Raw genomic sequence first — 19,833 nt, 5'->3', positions numbered from 1 at the left:
CGGAAAGTCAGAGCTTCTTGGCTTATGACTGGTTAGGGGGCAGGGGAGAGTAAATCGACTAAAGGAATAAGGGAGCTGGGCTGTTCTAGAAATTCTCAGGCCAGCCCTATGGTGGTGTTTCTCAAATTGTGGTCTCTGGATCACCAATAACAGACCAAGGGAGGGGGGGTGCATGCTAAAAATGCAGACTCAGGGACCCATCACAAATTTCTGGAATCGAATTTCTGGGAGTGGTACTGGGTTTCTTTAGGAGCAAATTTCTGTTTAAGAACTACTGCCCCAGAATTTTTTGGCGGGGAGGGGAGCCGAGGAGGAGTTGAGGGTCCTTCGACTCGGGATTCATTACATTCCACTGATATTACTACAACACTTTGTTTTAGGGACCGTGAGAAGAAACACACACCTCAATTTCTCAGGTCACAGCCGCAGCGATAGTTTAACAGCGCAGCGAGGCACGATTACCGGGGGTGTTTTCCTAAACGGGTCAAACACCGCCTCCCCCCACTGCCTTGTTTATCCTGTTAGTTTGACACTAGTTTATGGCTTAAAAATAAATCGGTCCAACCCAGGAATTTGCAGAAAGAGTCACAAACTCCAAAACAGAAGAGCTTTTTCGATAGTGCGGAACGAGGCTTGTAAAGCTGAAGACACTGTCTGCTATGAAAAGTAAGGTTTTATTTAACAGAAAATTACGGGTTACGGCTCTCCCCAGCGCCACGGATGAAAGCTAGTCATCTGGGGGTGGCAGAGAAGGCAGACTCTGAAGCAGGGCGACAAGAGCAGCAAAACCCACTCTGCCCCAGACAATTTGGGGAGAAGTCCGACCAACGACATAATTTTTCATGAATTCAGCGAACTGCCAGACAAAAACGCGCCTGCAAATGTTTTTCTCAAGAAACACTCCAGGGTCCTCGTCCTTTCTCTTCCGGCGGGATAAAAACACCCAAGGCCCGCAGGAAACCGTCCCCGCGCCCGCTCACGACTGCCACAGGAGGCGACCCCCTGCCCGCTCGTCCCATGCACCCCCCGCGCGAAGGCGGCCGCCGGCGCCCCTCTGCCCACACCGTCCCCGCCGCGGCCTTTCCCCCGGGGCCGGCCCCCGACGCACACACACACACACACACAGGCAGACTCCGGGCCGCGCCCACCGCCGGTCTCGCCGCCCGCCCTCGCCCCGAGCCGCCACTCACCTGCCGCTCCCCGCCGCTCGGGCCCGAACCCGCCCGGGAGGCGCGCACTCGGCGCCGCGAGCAGCCGCCGCGGGGACCGGCCTTGCCGCAGCGGCGCTCCCCGCCCCACCCCCACCCGCCGGCGCGGCCACGCGGCTGAGTCACCCAGCGCTTCACGTTAAGAGTCCCTCGGCGCGGGGCACGCCGGGAAGGCCGGGCTCCTGGCCCGCCGCCCGGGGCCGCGGCGCGCTGGTGGGCGTGCCCTCTCCTTCCCGACACGCCCCGCCCGTCCGGAGCAGGACGCTCTCGCGCCTGCGCAGCCAGGGCAGCTCCGGTTTCTGAGCTGCGGGTACCCTCTCTGAATTATTAAAGGGAGAAAGCGGAAAAGTTAGTGGTTATCTGAATTGTACACTACGCTCGCGCAGCCCCAGGACTGCTAATGCTTATAGGAAATTGTGGAGCTCGGAGCTCTGCAAACATTTTGGTAAGGAGGTGGTAGGAATGATGGGGTTCATTAAACACGTTTTGCCTGGAAGCCCCTGTACTAGATAACCATTCTGACCAAAAAAAGAGGAAAAAAACACATTTTTCTCAAACCTTGAGTTTAATGAAACTACGTGCTATAGCTAACAAAGTTGAACTACAAAACTTTAAGTTAACTGGAAGCAAGTTATTGGAAAACTGGTTGTGTTACGACTGCCGTATAAGGTGACCTCCCTGCCTGGTTATCACTCAAAAAACTATCTGTGGTCCATGTCCTATAAAACGAATGCTGGAAAAGAGAAGGAAAGAAAGAGCGTCAGTCCTTACCCTCATGACTTCTAGTGGATTTTGTACTTTTAAGAAGTTATTATACTAATTAAATAAAAAGTTATACTGATAATGCAAACTAGTCTATTTAAAAATTGTTGAGAACCAAATGTGATCATAACATGATTTCTTAAATTCTGAGTCAACTTCTTTTTCATTACAAAAGAGTCTACAAACTAATTTGGGGCTAAGGATTAGGAGTAGAAATGGAAGAAATGTGAGAAAATAGTTTGACTCTTGTTCCAATAGGTTGCAAATGGTTAGTGGATATTTGTATAGCAAAACTGTGTTATCAGGCTCAACAACCTTAATTTTAAAAACTGAACCTATAAATGTTTTCATTCTAATTTGATTTTAGAGGCCTAGAGGGTCATCCCCCACTTCTGCTTTTCCCTTCACCTACAGTGATTGTAAAGCATCCAGTAGGGGGTTTGAATCAGGACCGGCTGGGTTATGACGCTGCAGCTGCAGGGCAGCTCGCCTCCACGCGGTGACTCAGCTTCCCAGCTGCTTCCATGCCCGGACCCCACACGAGGCTCCACAGCAGGGATGGCAGAAGAGCTAGACTGAGGAATCCCGAGAGGGCTTCCCTCTGCCTCCTCCTGAAGTGGACCTTTCGCTTCTGCTGACATTTCACTGGCCTGAACTAGCCAGTGGCCCAACCCAACTGACTCTATGAAGGCTGGGAGGTATAACTTCCCATGTGCCCAGGAAAAAGGGACATGAAAAGGTTTGCTAAACACAACGTTGTCTCTGCCACAGTGTTCAACGGTAAAAATGAATATAAACCAATTTGAACGAGTGTTAAAGGATCCAAACTTTACTACCAATGTAATGTGGAGGATTGTTCAAACTAATGCCTTTATTTCCATTTCTGTAAAGTACGATGTTTTGCCCTTTGAGTAATTAAAAAAAAAAGAAAACAAAACAATGTTCCTGCAAGACAATTCTTGCAACAAATTCTTCCTTTCTGAAAAGGTTTCTCTCTGCTGATTTGTAAGGTACAAAAATCTGGCCCAAAGATTGGAGAATCAGGCTAACTATCTGGTCTTTAATAGTTCAGATTAAATGGTTCTGTTTTCGTCTATAATTTCATATAATGAATAGCATATCAGACCTGGTACTTTTTTGGGGTAGACATCAAGGAGACGCAGAATGACAAATGCATCTTCACGGAAAGCACGAGTGTATGCTGATTTTTATCATTTGATTTTTAGTTGAGTGCATCTCCAAAACCTCAGTCTCTGGGATGTATTTATATCTGAAGCTAAAACCCTTTTTAATGTCAAATTGGCAGGCCTGCAATTTTGAGTTGTCATAATGCCAATTTAAAAGGCAATACAGTTCATCTGATTTATGGTGTTATTTGAGTCTCCTTAAATGTAACATCTGTTACCAGTAAATATTACAAAGCGCTTTTCCCAATATTTTACATCAATTAAACTTCTCAACAACTCTGGGAGACAGATTTTATTACTCAGATTTACAAATGAGGAAAACAAGACGTAAACAGGTAAAGCATCTAAGGTCGTTAGGGGCTGAGAACCCCAGATCGTCTGACCCCAAAGTTCTTGCTCAGCATCCTCTGAGCATATGGCAGTCCTCCCTGACTGCTTCCGATTAATGCCTTCATTCCAATTAATGACAAACAATTTAAGGTTGCCTCTCTCTTAGAATAAAGATGTTTTTAAAGTAATAGCTATTATTAATTATTATATAAGAAACTAATTATCTTTTCTATGTACTACATCATATTTGGTAAATATAAAAACAAATCAAAACTTCCAAGATTTTTTAACTCTTTCTCGAAGTAATGACATTGCAAATTTTTTTTTAAGGAAGATTAGCCCTGAGCTAACATCTGCGGCCAATCCTCCTTTTTTTGCTGAGGAAGACTTTGGTCCTGTGCTAACATCCATGCCCATGTTCCTCTACTTTATACGTGGGACACCTACCACAGCATGGCCTGCCAAGCAGTGCCATGTCCACACCCTGGATCCGAACTGGCGAACCCCGGGCTGCTGAAGTGGAACGTGTGAACTTAACCACTGCGCCACTGGGCCAGCCTGAAAAATTTTTTTAACTAAAAGCTTTAGGTTGTATGATCTCTAGATCACTGCAGACATATCAAATGAGACATGTTGAAAGAATAAGCAGGGGCTGGCCTGGTGGCATAGTGGTTAAGTTTGTGTGCTCTGCTTCGGCAGCCAGGGCTTGCCAGTTTGGATCCTGAGTGTGGACCTATACACTGCTCATCAAGCCATGTTGTGGCGGTGTCCCACATGTAAGATAGAGGAAGATGGGCACAGATGTTAGCTCAGCGACAATCTTCCTCAAGCAAAAAGAGGAAGACTGGCAACAGATGTTAGCTCAGGGCCAATCTCCCTCACCAAAAACAAACAAAAAAAAGAATAATTACTTTCATTTGGAAGTCCAAAATTGTGCTCAAATATAGTTGTAAATAATTATTTAATTTCCTACTTTCTAGAGTGAGGGCTGGAACCCTGAATGCTGACCCAAAATAGATTCATAAATTCTTTTTACTTTACTTTCATCAGTTCACCTTTGCTAACAAGCTCTTTGTGAAAGTCGCAAAGGCTTATGACCAGCAGGAAACAAAGACTGGACTTTGAATACATAATGAACTAGAGCATCAAGAATTTTAAGTTTCTAATGGATGGAATTTCCTATTAAATGTTTATTAATATACATCTGCTTTACATACAACATTTATTGGGAACGTCTCATCTGCAAATTCAACAAACACGCAGCCATGGTCCAAAGGCATAGGACCTCAAGAGAACTATGTAGATGATGATTGCAGGATCTCTCCTCTAAGGGAACTTTAAAAAGTTAAGCTTGGGGGCCAGCCCTGTGGCTGAGTGGTTAAGTTCACGTGCTCTGCTTTGGGGGCCCGGGGTTACACTGGTTCGGATCCTGGGCGTGGACCTAGTACCACTCATCAGGCCATGCTGAGGCAGCATCCCACACAGCACAACCAGAAGGACCTACAACTAGAATATACAACTATGTACTGGGGGGCTTTGGAGAGAAGAAGAAGGAAAAGTTACGCTTGGTTATTTGGGTAACAAATGGGAGATCAAAGAAAGTGAATCTACATGAAAGTATTCCACTGTTAAGTAAAAAACAAATGACAAAATATCCCAATTTTGCAACCCCCTGTGAATAGATACAGGCACTATGTATCAACAGCTCCTAAGATCATAAAGAGAGAGAGAACTAGACATTATGTGCCTCCTAAGAGAAGACCACACCACCACCTAAAATGCTGCTAAAGGGATCCAACCGAAGCCTGATCTAGACTCAGGATCCAGCTGCCCAGTGTAGGAAATACAGGGCAAACAGGAGCCTGCTGAACTGCACCATGATCATGCAATCTGCAAAGACCTGCCTTTGGGAGACTTTACAGGTCGAAAGTCCTCTGTTCTTTGAGAGATAAGTTGTAAAGTTAAAAAAAAAAAACTTAAAAGATATATCGAATTAAAAAAAAAATAAGTGTGTTGGGGCCGGTCCGGTGGCATAGTGGTTAAGTTTGTGCACTCTGCTTTGGCAACCTGGGGTTCGCCAGTTTGGATCCTGAGCACAGACCTAGCACCACTCGTCAAGCCGTGCCGAGGCGATGTCGCACATAAGAAGAAGTAGAAGGACAAACAACTAGGGTATTGAACTATGTACTGGGGCTTTGGGGAGGAAAAAAAAAAGGAAGATGTGCAACAGATGTTAGCTCAAGGGCAATCTTCTTCACCCCCCAAAAAAAATTCAAGTAATAAAAAAAGTGTATGTGTGTGGGAGGGAGACTATACTTCCTAGGGGTGAACATTTGGGTGGTAAAACCATTAAAGAAAAAAGGAGGTGAGGGGCCGGCCCCATGGCTGAGTGGTTGAGTTCGTGTGCTCCGGTTTCACCGGTTTGGATCCTGGGCATGGACATGGCACCGCTCATCAAGCCATGCTGAGGCGGTGTCCCATATGCCACAACTAGAAGGACCCACAACTAAAAATATACATCTATGTACCGAGGGGCTTTGGGGAGAAAAAGGAAAAATAAAACCTTTGAAAAAAAGAAAAAAGAAACAAGGAGGTGAAAGAGATTTCTAGAAAAGTCAGAATAATGGTTACTTATTAGGTGGGAGTGGGGGTGGGGAAGTGGGTGTGATCCAGAGGGACACATGGAAGGTGCTTCTAAGGGTGGGCATCGAAGGTCTGTTTCTTGACCTGGTGGTGGTTATGAGGGTGTTTGCCTTAGAATAATTCGTTAAGGCAAACATTTCCTTTGTGTTGTCTTCTGTTTCTGTTTTATGTCATGATAAAAAAATTTTAAAATAAAAAGTTTGGAAGGAGAGGCCAGTCGTACCCAAGAACAGAATATATTTTCTCCACACCGAGCTGTTTGCAAATGTATCCATTTGGGTTCCTGGGACAATTAAGGTTAAATTACTTTTAAAAGAAAAATAAATGCTTAAAAGAAAAACCACCCTGAAATCCTTTGAAAGATATTCCACATTGCAATACAATTTTAGAATTTTATTTCGATATTCTCTTTTTTTAGAACGTGATGGACAAGTAGGTAGTAGAGTGGATTTTGAGCGTTAGAGAAAAGATAAAACAGAATGATGAAAGATGAGGAGGCTAGAACAATTTCTTGAAGCTTAATGGTCAAATTCCAATAATGGCCAGAAAAGCTATCTATAAACATTTCCCATGGGGCTGGCCCATTGGCGTAGTGATTAAGTTTGCATGCTCCACTTCGGTGGCCCAGGGTTCACCAGTTTGGATGCCTGGCACAGACCTACACACCACTCATCAAGCCGTGCTGTGACAGCATCCCACATACAAAATAGAGGAAGATTGGCACAGATGTTAGCTCAGGGACAATCTTCCTTACCAAAAACAAACAAACAAACAAACAAACAAAACCCAACATTTCCCACTGGGATTTTGATGAGGGCATGAGCTCCCTCCATTTCCCACCCACATGCCAGATCAATTCATCTCAGAACTGTAGGACTTTTTAAAAGTACATAGAATGCTCAGCTTGAGATTCAAGAATCAGAGAAACCTCTTTAAAGAGAAGTCCCGTGGGGGGTCAGCATGGGTGAGCCAGAAAATGCAGAAGTGTGTTACCTCGGGCTTTGGCAGAGGCTGGGTGCAAACTGATATTATGTTTATCTCTCATTACTCCTGTGACTCCTGTTTACAAACAGCCTCTGACCTCCCAATTCCATGTCCCAGCTCTGAAGCTCACACTGCCTGTTTGTGAACACCGAAGCCTCATTGTGAACCCAAGACTGAGAATGCTGTGAAGATTTATTTTTTAACTTTATATGAGTTTAAAATAAACTGCATCTGAAAAAGAAAACAAATAAATAAGCTCCAAAATATACATTCTTCAAACTAGGATTTGAACCAATGAACTTTAGGCTTACAAAATAGTCTCCAGTCACCCCCTGAGCCACCACAGAAGAAAGCATGAGGTTCCTTTACCTTGCTCACATCACACCTCCTCTCTCTCTCTCTCTTTTTTTTTTTTTTGGTGAAGAAGATTGTCCCTGAGCTAACATCTGTGCCAATCTTCCTCTGTTTTGTATGTGGGATGCCATGACAGCATGACTTGATGAGTGGTGTGTAGGTCCATGCCTGGAATCCAAACCTGTGAACCCTGGGCCACCAAAGCAGAGTGTGTGAATTTTACCACTATGCCACCAGGCCAGCCTCCACTCCTCTTTCCCCCAACTTTCAATAACTGAAAAAAGGCAAAATCTTTTTACCAAAGCATGTGTCCTGGCCCCTTACCTCCACTTTCTGAGAAACTTTATAATGAAAAACATCCAGATAAACAATAAGATAAACAATGGGAACTAGGAAAATTCCGCAAGCCTTCTGCTTGTTAACCAGAAGCCCAAACAGTGTTCTCCTTGCTTATTTGGACTTGTGACACCTACTTGGAAATGTCAGTGTCGTGAACATACAAAGTACGTCAAAAAGGAAGTGTAAGAGCTTGAAGCGATGTCAGATTCAGAAAGCAGTATGATGTGGTGAAAAAACATTGGAAAAAGAGGCAGATGACCTCCGTCTGAGGCCATCCCACCACTTACTGACCCAGCAAGTCATGCATAAGCTTCGGTTTCCTAATCTGTAAAATGATAACTGAACTGCCTTTTACCATGAAGTTGTTAGGAGGAAGAAAACATAATCAAAATATATGATAAAGTTTTATTTTTTTAAAGATTTTATTTTTCCTTTTTCTCCCCACAGCCCCCCAGTACATAGCTGTGTATTTTTAGTTGTGGGTCCTTCTAGTTGTGGCGTGTAGGACGCCGCCTCAGCATGGCTTGATGAGTGGTGCCATGTCCGCGCCCAGGAACCAAACCAGCGAAACCCTGGGCCACCGAAGCGGAGCTCGCCAACTTAACCACTCAGCCACAGGGTGGGCCTCTGCAAAAGTATTTTATAACCTCAAAACACTAGAGAAATTTAAGGTACCATTAGGATTAATGTTATACATACACTCCATCCAAACTGGTATTATCTTTGAAAGGAACACCCAAAGACTCTCTTGTGGGATAAAATTGCCCTCCTTAATGTCAACCGTAAACTGTTTGTATATCAAAATATACTGGTTTCCTTAACATTTATTATGCAATTTTAATGAAAATAAAAACATGTTACAGTGACAAAATATTTTCAATATTTTCTCCTTTTATCCACAATCATTGATAACAATGGAGTTACTATTTTGAAGAGAATTTAACATCTTTTCTTTTTTTTTTCCAAAGGTTGGCACCTGAGCTAACATCTGTTTTCAATCTTTTTTTTTCTTCTTCTCCCCAAAGTCCCCCGCTATATAGTCGAATATCCTAGTTGTGGGTCCTTCTGGTTGTACTATTTGGGGCGCCCCTCAGCATGGCCTGATGAGTGATGACATGTCCGCGCCCAGGATCCCAACTGGCGAAACCCTGGGCTGCCCACGCAGAGCACGCTAACTTAACCACTCAGCCATGGGGCCGGTCCCCCTCTTTAGCTTCTTTTTTATCTCCCTATAATACTGATTTTTAAAACAGATCAGCTAGTTATCTTATAGAATGTTCTCATTACTTTTTCTGACTTGTAGCAATTTTCAGGGTCATTCTACTTTGGAGGATCTCTTTGTCTTTATCTTTCAATATATAATTTTTTACTCGATTTTAATTAGTTATAGTATTTGTAATTTCCAACTGTTCTTTTTGCTCTTAGATTGTTTCTTTTAGCATCCTGTTCTTGTTTCATGGATACAATATTTTTCTGATGATACTATAATTTCTTTGAAATATTTTTATGCTCTCTGCATTGTCTGTTTCCTGTGATTCCTTTTTTCCCCCTGATTCTTACATGTTGGAGATTTTTAATTTTTTCCTGTTGAAGGTTTTCCTCTGGTATCTGGTGATTTTTGTCTATTCATATTTTAAGAGTGAAGTTCTAAAAGCTGATTGGAGGCCCCGCGTGTATGTTTGAGTCTTGTCAATTGAAGGAATTCACTGTAGGCTTTTCCTATGGAGGCCCCCCAAATGTCAGTATCGGTGGCTCTTTTTTCTGGCATGCTTCATTTTTTCCTGAGAAGTCCTTTATTTTCTGCTAGAGAGTAGAACTTGGCTGTGAAGTTCTGTATCTGAGCAGAAGCCTGGGTGTCTCATTTTCAGTTTCAGACTTAATTCCTCTCTTTTCAGTAAGATGTCTCACTCCCACTCTGATCTGTACCTGGGGTCCCCACATCTACAATTTCTTTGGTTTACTTTCTCCAGAGGTGACATTTCTTGTTTGCTACAGAGGTAGAAGTAGTAGCCTGATTATATGAGGTGGAGTGGGGACCTGAGGATCTGACCACACATTTAACAGATTTTCAAACAAATCTCCCTTTTCAGCACTACACGCCTTCCATCTCTACTCCTCTTCCTGCTTCCATTTCCTGAGTCTTCCCAGAGTTCCTCTAGGTGAGCTGTCTTGCATCTCCTTGGTTTCTCCTTCTCCAACTGCTTAGGCTTGACCTTCCTTGGGACTGCTACGTCCTTTATCATCCTCCATCCATTTTCTATTTTCATGCATTGTGGTTTGGGGTGACTACCAGTTCAATAAGATGAAATTTGTGTTTGTGGGGTTTTTATTTCCTCCTTGTTATTTTTGAGAGAAGTGCTGCAGAAAAGATCTCAGCTATTTTGAATTGGAAAGCATTCACTGTTTTTATATTTAGTTTTTCAAATGCCTTGAGTTCTTTACTGCCTTTGGGCTTTTGCATTTGGTGTTCCAGCTCTCTGAGACATTTTCTTTTCCCTCCCTCATCTTCCATCCTGGCCAATTCCAAGTCATCTTTTAGGTCCCAGCTAGATTATTCCTAGATGAGTCTTTCCTGACCACCCAGACTAGGTTAGGTCCACTCCAGATGAAATGTTCTCCTAACACCTGCCTTGACTCTAATTCAGTATGTACTGTCTGTCTTCCCCGCTAGCCTATCACCCTATGAGGGAAGAGACCATTTCTGTCCTGTTGACTGCTATATCCCTAGTGTCTAGCGCAATGTCTGCATTCTGTAAGGGACTAATACATATTTTTTAATGTTGATCAACATGTATTGCTCACTATAAAGATTTGTAGCTTAATTTACAGTTGCCACCACCAATAAGTAGTCATTTAGAGTTCAACAATCCTAGTTATTATGATTGTCTAGTTATTGTTATGGAAACGCTATACTATAATATGGACTGTTGTCCATCTTCAAGTTTATTTTACAATGAACACTTTAAAAATTTTAATGTACCGATGATAATATAATATGCCCTCAGATCAATATAGTATATAAGTTTTCTATTCCTGCTGTTACAAATTATCACAGACTGAGTGGCCTAAAACAACATAAATTTATTATCATATAATTCTGGAGGTCAGAAGTCTAAAATGGGCTGGCAGGGCTGCATTCCTTCCGGAGGTTCTAGGGGAGAGTGAGTTTCCTTGCCTTTTTTAGCTTCCAGAGGCTGCCTGTATTCCTTGGCTCACAGACCCTTTCTCACATCACTCTGACCTCTGCTTCCATTGTCACACCTCCTTCTCTGACTGATTCTCCTGCCTCCCTCTTACGAGAACCCATATGATTAGGTTGGGCCCAGATAATCCAGGATAATCTCCACTTCCCAACAGCCTTAATTTAACCACATCTACAAAGTCCACTTGCCACATAAGATAAAATATTCACGGGTTCTGGGGATCAGCATGTGGAGATCTTTGGGGGGCCCTTATTCAGCCTACCATACATATATGGCAAAATGTGAACCCAAAGATGAATTAGCTGCTGCAAGAAATGATAAAAACTTCACGCATATATATTTAAAATTTTATATCAGAACAACCTTCAAAGTAGATAAAATAACTTTAAGTGAAAAATATCATAAATATATATTGAAGTAATGAGACAAGACACCTAACATAAACCAATGATTATTAAATAGACAACATATATCAGCTCAATGGTTGCCTAGGCTTCCATGTGCAAGTCCATTATCATGCTTTTGTAAATCCTGGGATTTCTTGGTGTTTTCAGGTAGGCACACCATTTCCTAAAGGCAATTATCTAGTTATACAAACAACAAAGTGTTTTCCTTACATATAATTAAAAATAAACTTTAGATGAAAAATATAATTAGCATTGATTATTTTTCAATAAATACCTCTTAACATCCTGCAGAATTGTTTGGGAAAAATTTGTATTATAATAAAACCTTATTTGGAGAAAATCAAGTCCAACATTCTTGATCATTTAATTTAAAAGACCATGGTTAGATATTTTATCCTCAGTTATCCAGCAACGTCATGTGAATAACTGGTACAAAACGACAGTTTCACAGCGGGCTGATGGGTAAGGCCGTCAGCTGGCTTTTTCAAATAAGAACCTCATCCTAGAACTGCATCTTGACTCTCAAGTTTACCCGTTTAGTAATTTAATAATTTTATTCAGGGCTGATCTGGCTCTGATGCATTAGCTGGAGAGCATGTCTTTTTCCCAATGGAAAGTTTACCTGAAAAATCAAATTAGGGTCAGAAGGTTGCCTGATGAATATAGTTCAAACGTCAGGCTTCCCAAGGCACCAAAAATGTCCAGGCACTCACAACCCTTCATCCCATAGCTCCCTCTCCCCTAATCTGGCCCAAATTACAATAATCAAAATACTGAAGTAGCATTCTACACAGGAAAATGTGGTACATTTGAAAATGATGAGTCAGAATTCTACTTGATGATTTTCCCCCCTTGATTTATGTAGCTGAGATAGCTGCTTATTGCCTTTCTCTCAAAGTTATTTCTTTTCACTTCTGGCTTCTTCCTCTAAAGGTGCAATATAGCTTTATTGTATTTACTGTCCAGTACAGTAGCCACTAGCCACATGTAGCTACTGAGCACCCGAAATGTGGCTAGTCTGAATTGAGATGTATTGTAAGTATAAAATACATACCAGGTTTTGAAGACTTATATTAGTGAAGATGTAAAATATTTCATTAATTTTTTTTATATTGATTACTGTTGAAATGATAGCATTGGATTTATTTTGGGATATATTTGGTTAAATAAAATATATCATCAAAATTAACTTTACCTGTTTCTTTTTACTTTTTTTATGTAGCTGCTAGAAAAATTAACATTACATATGTGGTTCATATATTCTTATTGGATAGCACTGATCTAAGGCTCCTGAAGGCTTCCCCGTTTCCTTCTTTAGTCATTCTTTATGGTTTGACCTTCTTATCCATTCCTTCCCTTTCCAGTAACTGCTTAGATTTAGAAGGTACAAATAGAAAGTCAAACTCTGTGGCCAAGTCAAGAGAATTAAGTACACTGGTAGGCAATGAAAGTCTTCATTCAATTTTTCAACTTACCGCATTGGTGCAAAATATTATGAAAAAAGGGAAGGGACTGGAGAATAGCCTTAATTAGTCTCTGTAGAGGTGGACTGTGTGTTTGTCTATATGGAGGATCAAAGAGGATACAAGACTCATTCTGGGGAGGAAACACACACACACACACAGAAGACAAAGAATGTATTCTAGTTCCAACCCTCCTCACTTCTCTAGATTTTTTATCTGTTTTTCTTTCGGCTACACTACAAATTACTCTCTTTTTTCTGTGTGTACTTATTTAGACCGTTCCCTTGAAGGAATGTGGCTATGGAAAAGGCAAAGAAAATCTGCTAGGAGATGAGGATGTGGGTGGTGCAGCAGATCTAAAGACCAAGCAACATAGAAAGATGTTTATCTAAGTTGCAAAAGACCTTAGAGATCACCCTGTTCCATCTTCCACCCAAATCCATAACCCTTTTATGGATGGAATAAAGGCTGCTTGTATTGTTCGAACATCGATATTCATCTAACATACCAAATATATACTGAGAATTGAGGAAAGTCCTCTGAAAATAAATTTTTCAACAGGGAAAAAACATGAAGAAGAAAAAACATGATGCCACTGTTTGTGAACCTGAAGAACTCCTGAATCCCTCTCCGAAAGTAACAAATTGTTGCAAATCACCGTGGGTGAAGTACAGTTTTCAGAAGGCATACATGACCCGACTTGTCAGCTCCCAGCAAGTTTCAGCCATGTCAAGGAACCCAGGTAAGATATTATTCGTATTAAACTAAGATAAATATTCTGCTTAGCATGTATTTTTTTGGGTACTGAGGACATAAAATTGGGTATTAAATAGATTATTTAAACATTAACTGCAAGAAGATAGTGGTAAATCTATTCATCAAAGTTCTTAGGTGGTAAAATCTAAAACTGACTGCTTCTTGGTATTGAGTCTCTTAGTTTCTATTAATTCTGAATCACGGATGTGACAACGAATTAAGATGATCCCAAATCAACTAAAACAGATCAAATTTATCTTTTAATAAAAATTTGTCTTTAAACTTGAGCTGACAATGTCTGCATGGTTAAGGTGGGGAAAACTCAGTTTCAGTTCCTTCTTGATTTTGCCAGTATAGAAAGAACATGAAGGAAAGATAAACTTGGAATTTTGTTTTGCAAAAATGTATGATTCCCAAACGTCCCAGAATGTTGTAAAGTTAAAGGTTTATGTTTTGAAAAGCATTAAAGAGTGATGGGATTAAATGTATGGGGTATTAGAGTTTCAGATTAAAAACATGCTAGAAACCTGAAAGTAACTATTAAAACTAATCTCAAACTATTCCCAATTTAAAAAGAATTACATGCCACTGATAAAGTGGAAATTTCAAGCATCCTGATCGTCTCTTGCCACCCTATCAAACGTGGTATCCATTTTCTAGAAAGAACTCAATTGACTAAAATTTTGAATTTTCATCTGTGCAAGTGTCAACAATTATTTCTCAAAGCCTGAGACTGTCACCTGTGAATACCCTCTAGAACATAGATTTTGTTTTTTAATTGAGATGTGATTCATACACCATAAAGTTCAACTATTTAAGGCACACAATCCAGTGGGTTTTAGTATATTCACAAAGTTGTGCAATTGTCACCAATCTTCTAGAACTTCTGTTTTATTGTAAACGTTTCCCAACATGTTTTCTCACTCACTGTACCGCTTGACCCTCACACACTCCTCGTGAAGCTGATGGGGGACCTTCTGAGGTACCCTGTGGGCGGTTGCCACATTTACCCAAAATGCTTTCCTAATTTCAGTTTCACCTCAAAAGCAGAAGCAGGGTGAAGAATTAATAATGCTAGCACTTTTGATTATAAATTAGAGAGTAACAGCTAACAAGCTTATCTACCTTTGTTTTCATCCCCAGAACTCTCGTTTTACTATGTACGTCAAATCTTATTTGTGATTTTATTTTAGTCCGGGGGTCCACCAGGGTGCATTCAACGACTGCCAATTAGAAACAAGGACCCCCGCCCCCGCACTGGAGGTGGTAGCAGACACTAGCCTCCTTTCCCTCCCCACGCTTTTCCTGGCCCGGGAGGCAGCAGCGCGCTTCTCCCTTTGCATTTTATGAGGTCGCTGAAGAAACAGGGGAACGTGCAGACTGAGGGAGGCGGGGTGAGAGGGACGTGGAGCTACTACTGCAGCGTCGAGAACGCCCAAGGCGGGCTGATGGGAGGCGCACGCCGGGTCCTCGGGCACCGGGTCTCTGCGCCGCCAGCTCAGGTTAGCGTCTGGAAGCGAGCCCGGCGCCCCATCCCGCCTCTGCCCGCGCGCGCGCCGTGCGCACTCCCCATTGGCCAGGGCGGGCCACGTGGCCCCCACCGCCGGCCCCGCCCCGCGGAGCGCGCGCTTTTCGCGCCAGAGAGCTGGCCTGGGCGGCGCGGCGGTGGCGGGACCTGCAGGGGCGCAGGGTCGGGTGCTCGGAGGACCGCCCAAGCTCTCCCGCTGGGAACTCTAAAAAAACAGCCCTAGATACTGCCCAGACTACAACTCTTAGTGAGGAAGCTGGTTATGGAGAAGGTCCCGTTACTCGCTCCGTCGCTTTTGTCCCGGGCTGCCATACAGACTGAAAATGGAAATCACAAGCCAGATTGGCTGGAAAGTGACCCTCTGAGGCCGAATTTTATCTCTGTTACTTTGGGGAAACCTACACGTATGAACATAACTCTTCGGGAAAAAAACATAATTTTTGAATGGGGAACTTAAAGCCAGTTTTTCTTAGAAAAGTTGAGGGGGTGGATAGGAACTTGGGATGCCTAGACAACCATCCTGATACGTCATTTAAGAGAAATTAGAAATTCTTGGGAAAACGAAAATGAGTAAAAGCAACAAAAGGCCCTGCCCACGTCTAAAAATGTAATAATTATTAATAGGGAAGGGCAGAATTGAAAACGCATACGTGTATATCTATGTGTTTAGGTAGTATGAATGGATTCATTAATTGTAGAAGTCGGTAGGGTCCAGTTATTCAGCTTCTTTCTCCCTTTGAGAATGCGTGGATGTTCGTTTTTGCCTCTTTTTATTTTCTTGCTTCTAAGGCTCAGCAGCTCTCCCCCTCCTCCTCTAGGTGGACACATTTTCTTTTTTTATTCATTCAAAAAAGTACTAGGGCCTACTGTATTCCAGGTACTGGGGTGACAATGGTGAACAAAAACAGTGACAGCCCCTTCCTGGAGTGTACAGTCTGGTAGAGGAGGCAGATGGAGGAAAATTACACACACCGACGTTAAACATAATGTGCTAAGTGCTGAGAAGAGGTTCAGATGCTAGAATGGGGCTCTGACCTAGCAGGGAGGTTGGAGAAGCCTTCCCTCCGGGTGTAACCCTGGGCTGAGACCTGAAGGGGTTAAGGGAGGTGGGAGTTTCAGGCAGAGGGAGCAGCTTGTGCAAGGGGAGCTGGTAGCCTGTCCCCTGCCTGTGACTACACATTTCACCCTTTTCCACTATACATGCATTAATATTGCCTCTTAGTTCTCAGAAGAGACTTTTTTCTTTCAATTCCAACTTTGGGAGTAACTCGTAGCCTGTAATTATTGTTGTAGACAATGTGTATCCAATAGATAAGTATACTAATATGCACATCTGATATGCATTATCGTCTCTGTTTTACATAATAAAAACATGCAGTGATTATAACAAAATATAGAACATGATATATCTCCATAGAACTGAAAGTGCTATAGATATTCAAAATGGTGAGAGATCATATGATTTTGGAAGACAAAAAAGGCATCTTAGAGAAAGTAACTTTTAGGTGTACTTCAAAGGTAAGGTTTGGTCAAATGGAGTTATAGTTTAGTTAGAGCACAAGGTTCAAGAAGAAGAGTAAGGATGCTGGACAGATAAGTGGAGATATATTCTAAAGGCCTTGAAAACCAGTCCAAAGAGTTTGTAGAAACTAAATAGAAATGTTTTATTTAAGTTTTGAGGACTTTTCTGAGATACCTTTTTCCCCTCCAATGTTTACTTTGGAAAATTTAAAATCTACAAAAAAGTTTCACAAATAAGTCTATGGTTACTCATATACCCTTTGAGTGGATTTACCTCTTTTTTGGGCCACATTTGGTTTATCTTTTTCTCTCTCTCTCTGTCTACACACACACACACACACACCCTCACAAATGTGTGCACACATGTTTTTCTTTGCTAAACCATTTGAGATAAAGTTGCAAACGTACTAACTTCATCTCTAAATAATTCCACATATTGTCTCCTAAGAACAAAAGTATTTTTCTGCCTAACCACAGTATAATTATACTTCTGGGATACTTTTAAAATTAAATTTTGAATAACTATTCATGTGAATAAATAATAATAAATGAGTTACTAATTTAAATGGCTTGCAACAGTGCCTGACACATTTTTAGTGCTATATAAGTGTTTGCTTAAAAAAAATACATTTTCATGGTTGGACAACTAAAGAACATGAAAAGTCAGATAGTGAAAAGTCTCTCCTGCATTCTTGTCCTCCGTCAGCTGAGTTCCCACTCTCATCACTGCCTATCATAGGCGACCATTGCACTTAGATTCTTGGGTATCCTTCTAGAAGTTCTTTATGCAAATATGAACAGTTGTGAATATAGAGTTTTATACCCTCTCCCTTTTTACACAAAAGGTAGCATATTAAGCACACTCTTCTTCCTTGCTGCCTCACTTAACAATATTATTTGGAGATCTTTCTGCATTAATACTTAAAGAGCTTCCTCCTTCTTATTTACAATGGCGTATTTTTCCATTGTCTGGATACATCATGATTTATTTAAATAGTTTCCTGTTGATGTACATTTGGGTTGTTTCCACTCACTTAATGTTGAAACCAATGCTACAACAAATAACCTTGAACATTTGTGTGTTCAAAGGTTTTTGTAAAATATGATGAATAGATACATCCTCCCCCCCAGGGGTTGTACCAATTTACATTCCCACCAGCTGTGAGAGTATCTCCAGGCTTTTGAGAAGGTTCTATCAAGAGTTTAAAATATGTGAATTTGCGTTATTGTTGCTATTTTACAACGTTAAATGAAAGGAGAGCTGACTTCAAGACAAACTAAGAGGGAGAGTTTTCCTTAGATAAACTTGCAAGAGTAGCCAACATTTTTCATCCAAACCTAACCTTCTTTTCTGTTCCATTCTCTCCACTCCATTAGGCAGCTACATCTTTATAATAATAATCAACAATATCTGTTAAGTGCCTTCTATGTGTTGGACACAGAGCTGGGTCTCAGAGATATGAAATAGATTCATGCCCTTCAGGGTTTCAGCATTTAGTTGGTCAGATATGCACAAACTATAAATAGTTATCATGTTGAGTTCCAGAACACAAAACATACCTCTTGCTTTTGGCACAGTCAGTCCTTTGTTGCATCCTGTCTCCAAGTCCTTCCTTCTCTGCCCCTTTGCCTACCCAGTTGAGCTCGTTGGCTTCCTTGTACCTCCTTCGTTTTTCCCAAGTTCCATTACTGAAACATCCAATTTGTATTCCATTTGTCTAATGCAGATACTAGATTTTGTATTTCCCAGGTGACATTTAGTTAATTATTTAAATTAATCATTGCAAATCATTATGCTTTTGATTGGCACAGGCAGGGCTGGCCCTAAACCCATTTGGAAGTAGGTGACATTCATTTGGAGGATCTCCCCACTCGGTTACCCTTTCTACACTTTGGGCACCTTCTCTTCTGGGTGAGCTCTCAGCCCTCACTGGTACCCTCACTTTTTCTCAGTTAATTGTCAAGTAATCCTTGCTAGGATGTCAACTAATTCTTAGGGTGTTATTTCAAAATGGCTTGAGGTGAGAATCTCATTAATGAGTGTATGTTTCAGGATACTCTTGAAAATAGCAATAGAAACTGAAATGACAGGCAGTACGGGTGCAATTTTGATTAAAGGGCCATGTAGTTCACCTACTATTTAAGTATTTAAACCACATGCTTAGGGGCTTACCTGGGCTGGGGTGAATTAATGCTCTGAGACCCTGGTGCTCCCTGCCCCCTTCCCCATCTTCTCCCTCCCACCCTTTACTCCGTTGTAGGATCCTGGAGCTCTGAGGACAGTTGCCCTCAGAACTCTCTACTTTCGAACCCAGCTGTGCGGCCCTGGCTCAGTGGCATCTGGCAGAAGGAGAGGGGGGCGCTGTGAAGTGGGGTGGGGGACGCCGCAGTGCCCTCAGGCACTCTTCCCTTTATCTTCTCCCAGTCAGCTTGCAGCCTGGCTGCCCTTTGTGAAAGGTGGTTTCTTCCATCCCTATCACCCTACGTGGGCGATACACTTTCTACTCAGGCGGAAGTGGTTCCCCCAGCTGCCCAATGTATTTAAAAGTATGGATTCAGGTAATCATGCTCTGTTTTTGTTGCATTAAGTTTTCTTTTTATCCGAGTACTCATGTCCATGAAAACAAACCAACCAGTACTGGAGCTTTTATAGTGAGAAAGGGCCGGAAGCAGTGCCTGGCACATAGAAGGCCTTCTGCAAAACTTGTTGACTGAATGAATGAATGAAGGCAAAGTCAGTACCCAGCCTCTGCTTCTCATCTCTACTCCATCCCGCTGTCCCATTCCCAGAACGGAAACTCTTTAGCGGCCTGTGTCTTCCAGTTTTCTAGATCAGTGATTCTCAACCTTGGCTGCATGTAAGAATCCCATGGGGAGCTTTAAAATGTGTAGTTTTATTCACAGACCACCAAAAAAATTTTTTTTTAAGTTTCCAGGCTGATAGTCATGTGCAGCCAGAGTTGAGAACCACTATTCTAAATAATGTTTATTCCTCTCTCTCTTGATTTATCAAACTGATGTCATCTATTGATTCGTTGACGTGACAGATGAGGTTTAGCTCAAACTATATCCTCTCTTTTCATGTTTGATAGTTAAATTATTGTTTTAATACTTCTATTTGTTGTCTTTGTAAACTTAAAAAATTTAA

At 41.8% G+C, this 19,833-nt stretch overlaps 2 protein-coding genes across 8 annotated transcripts in view; one reads left to right on the top strand and one right to left on the bottom strand.

The window, feature by feature from the left end:
- Nucleotides 1-1,372, bottom strand: part of KCTD20 (potassium channel tetramerization domain containing 20) — a 33,575-nt gene extending 32,203 nt beyond the window's left edge. The window contains exon 1 of one of the 7 annotated variants that reach the window (XM_070586008.1): nucleotides 1,191-1,372. The gene's annotated coding sequence lies outside the window, so the exon portion shown is untranslated. The remainder of the gene's footprint in view (nucleotides 1-1,190) is intronic. The other 6 variants (XM_070586003.1, XM_070586005.1, XM_070586010.1 and 3 more) reach the window with 6 other exon arrangements.
- Nucleotides 1,373-13,445: 12,073 nt separating this feature from the next.
- The window catches only part of PXT1 (peroxisomal testis enriched protein 1), a 26,379-nt gene continuing 19,991 nt past the window's right edge, over nucleotides 13,446-19,833 (top strand). The window contains exon 1 of the mRNA XM_070586001.1: nucleotides 13,446-13,622. Coding sequence (XP_070442102.1) covers nucleotides 13,451-13,622 — 172 coding nt within the window. The 5' untranslated portion in view covers nucleotides 13,446-13,450. The remainder of the gene's footprint in view (nucleotides 13,623-19,833) is intronic.

Source organism: Equus przewalskii, chromosome 19 (genome assembly GCF_037783145.1).
Source record: "Equus przewalskii isolate Varuska chromosome 19, EquPr2, whole genome shotgun sequence".
In the NCBI taxonomy this organism is placed as follows: domain Eukaryota; kingdom Metazoa; phylum Chordata; class Mammalia; order Perissodactyla; family Equidae; genus Equus; species Equus przewalskii.
This window is presented reverse-complemented; position numbering and strand designations above follow the sequence as displayed.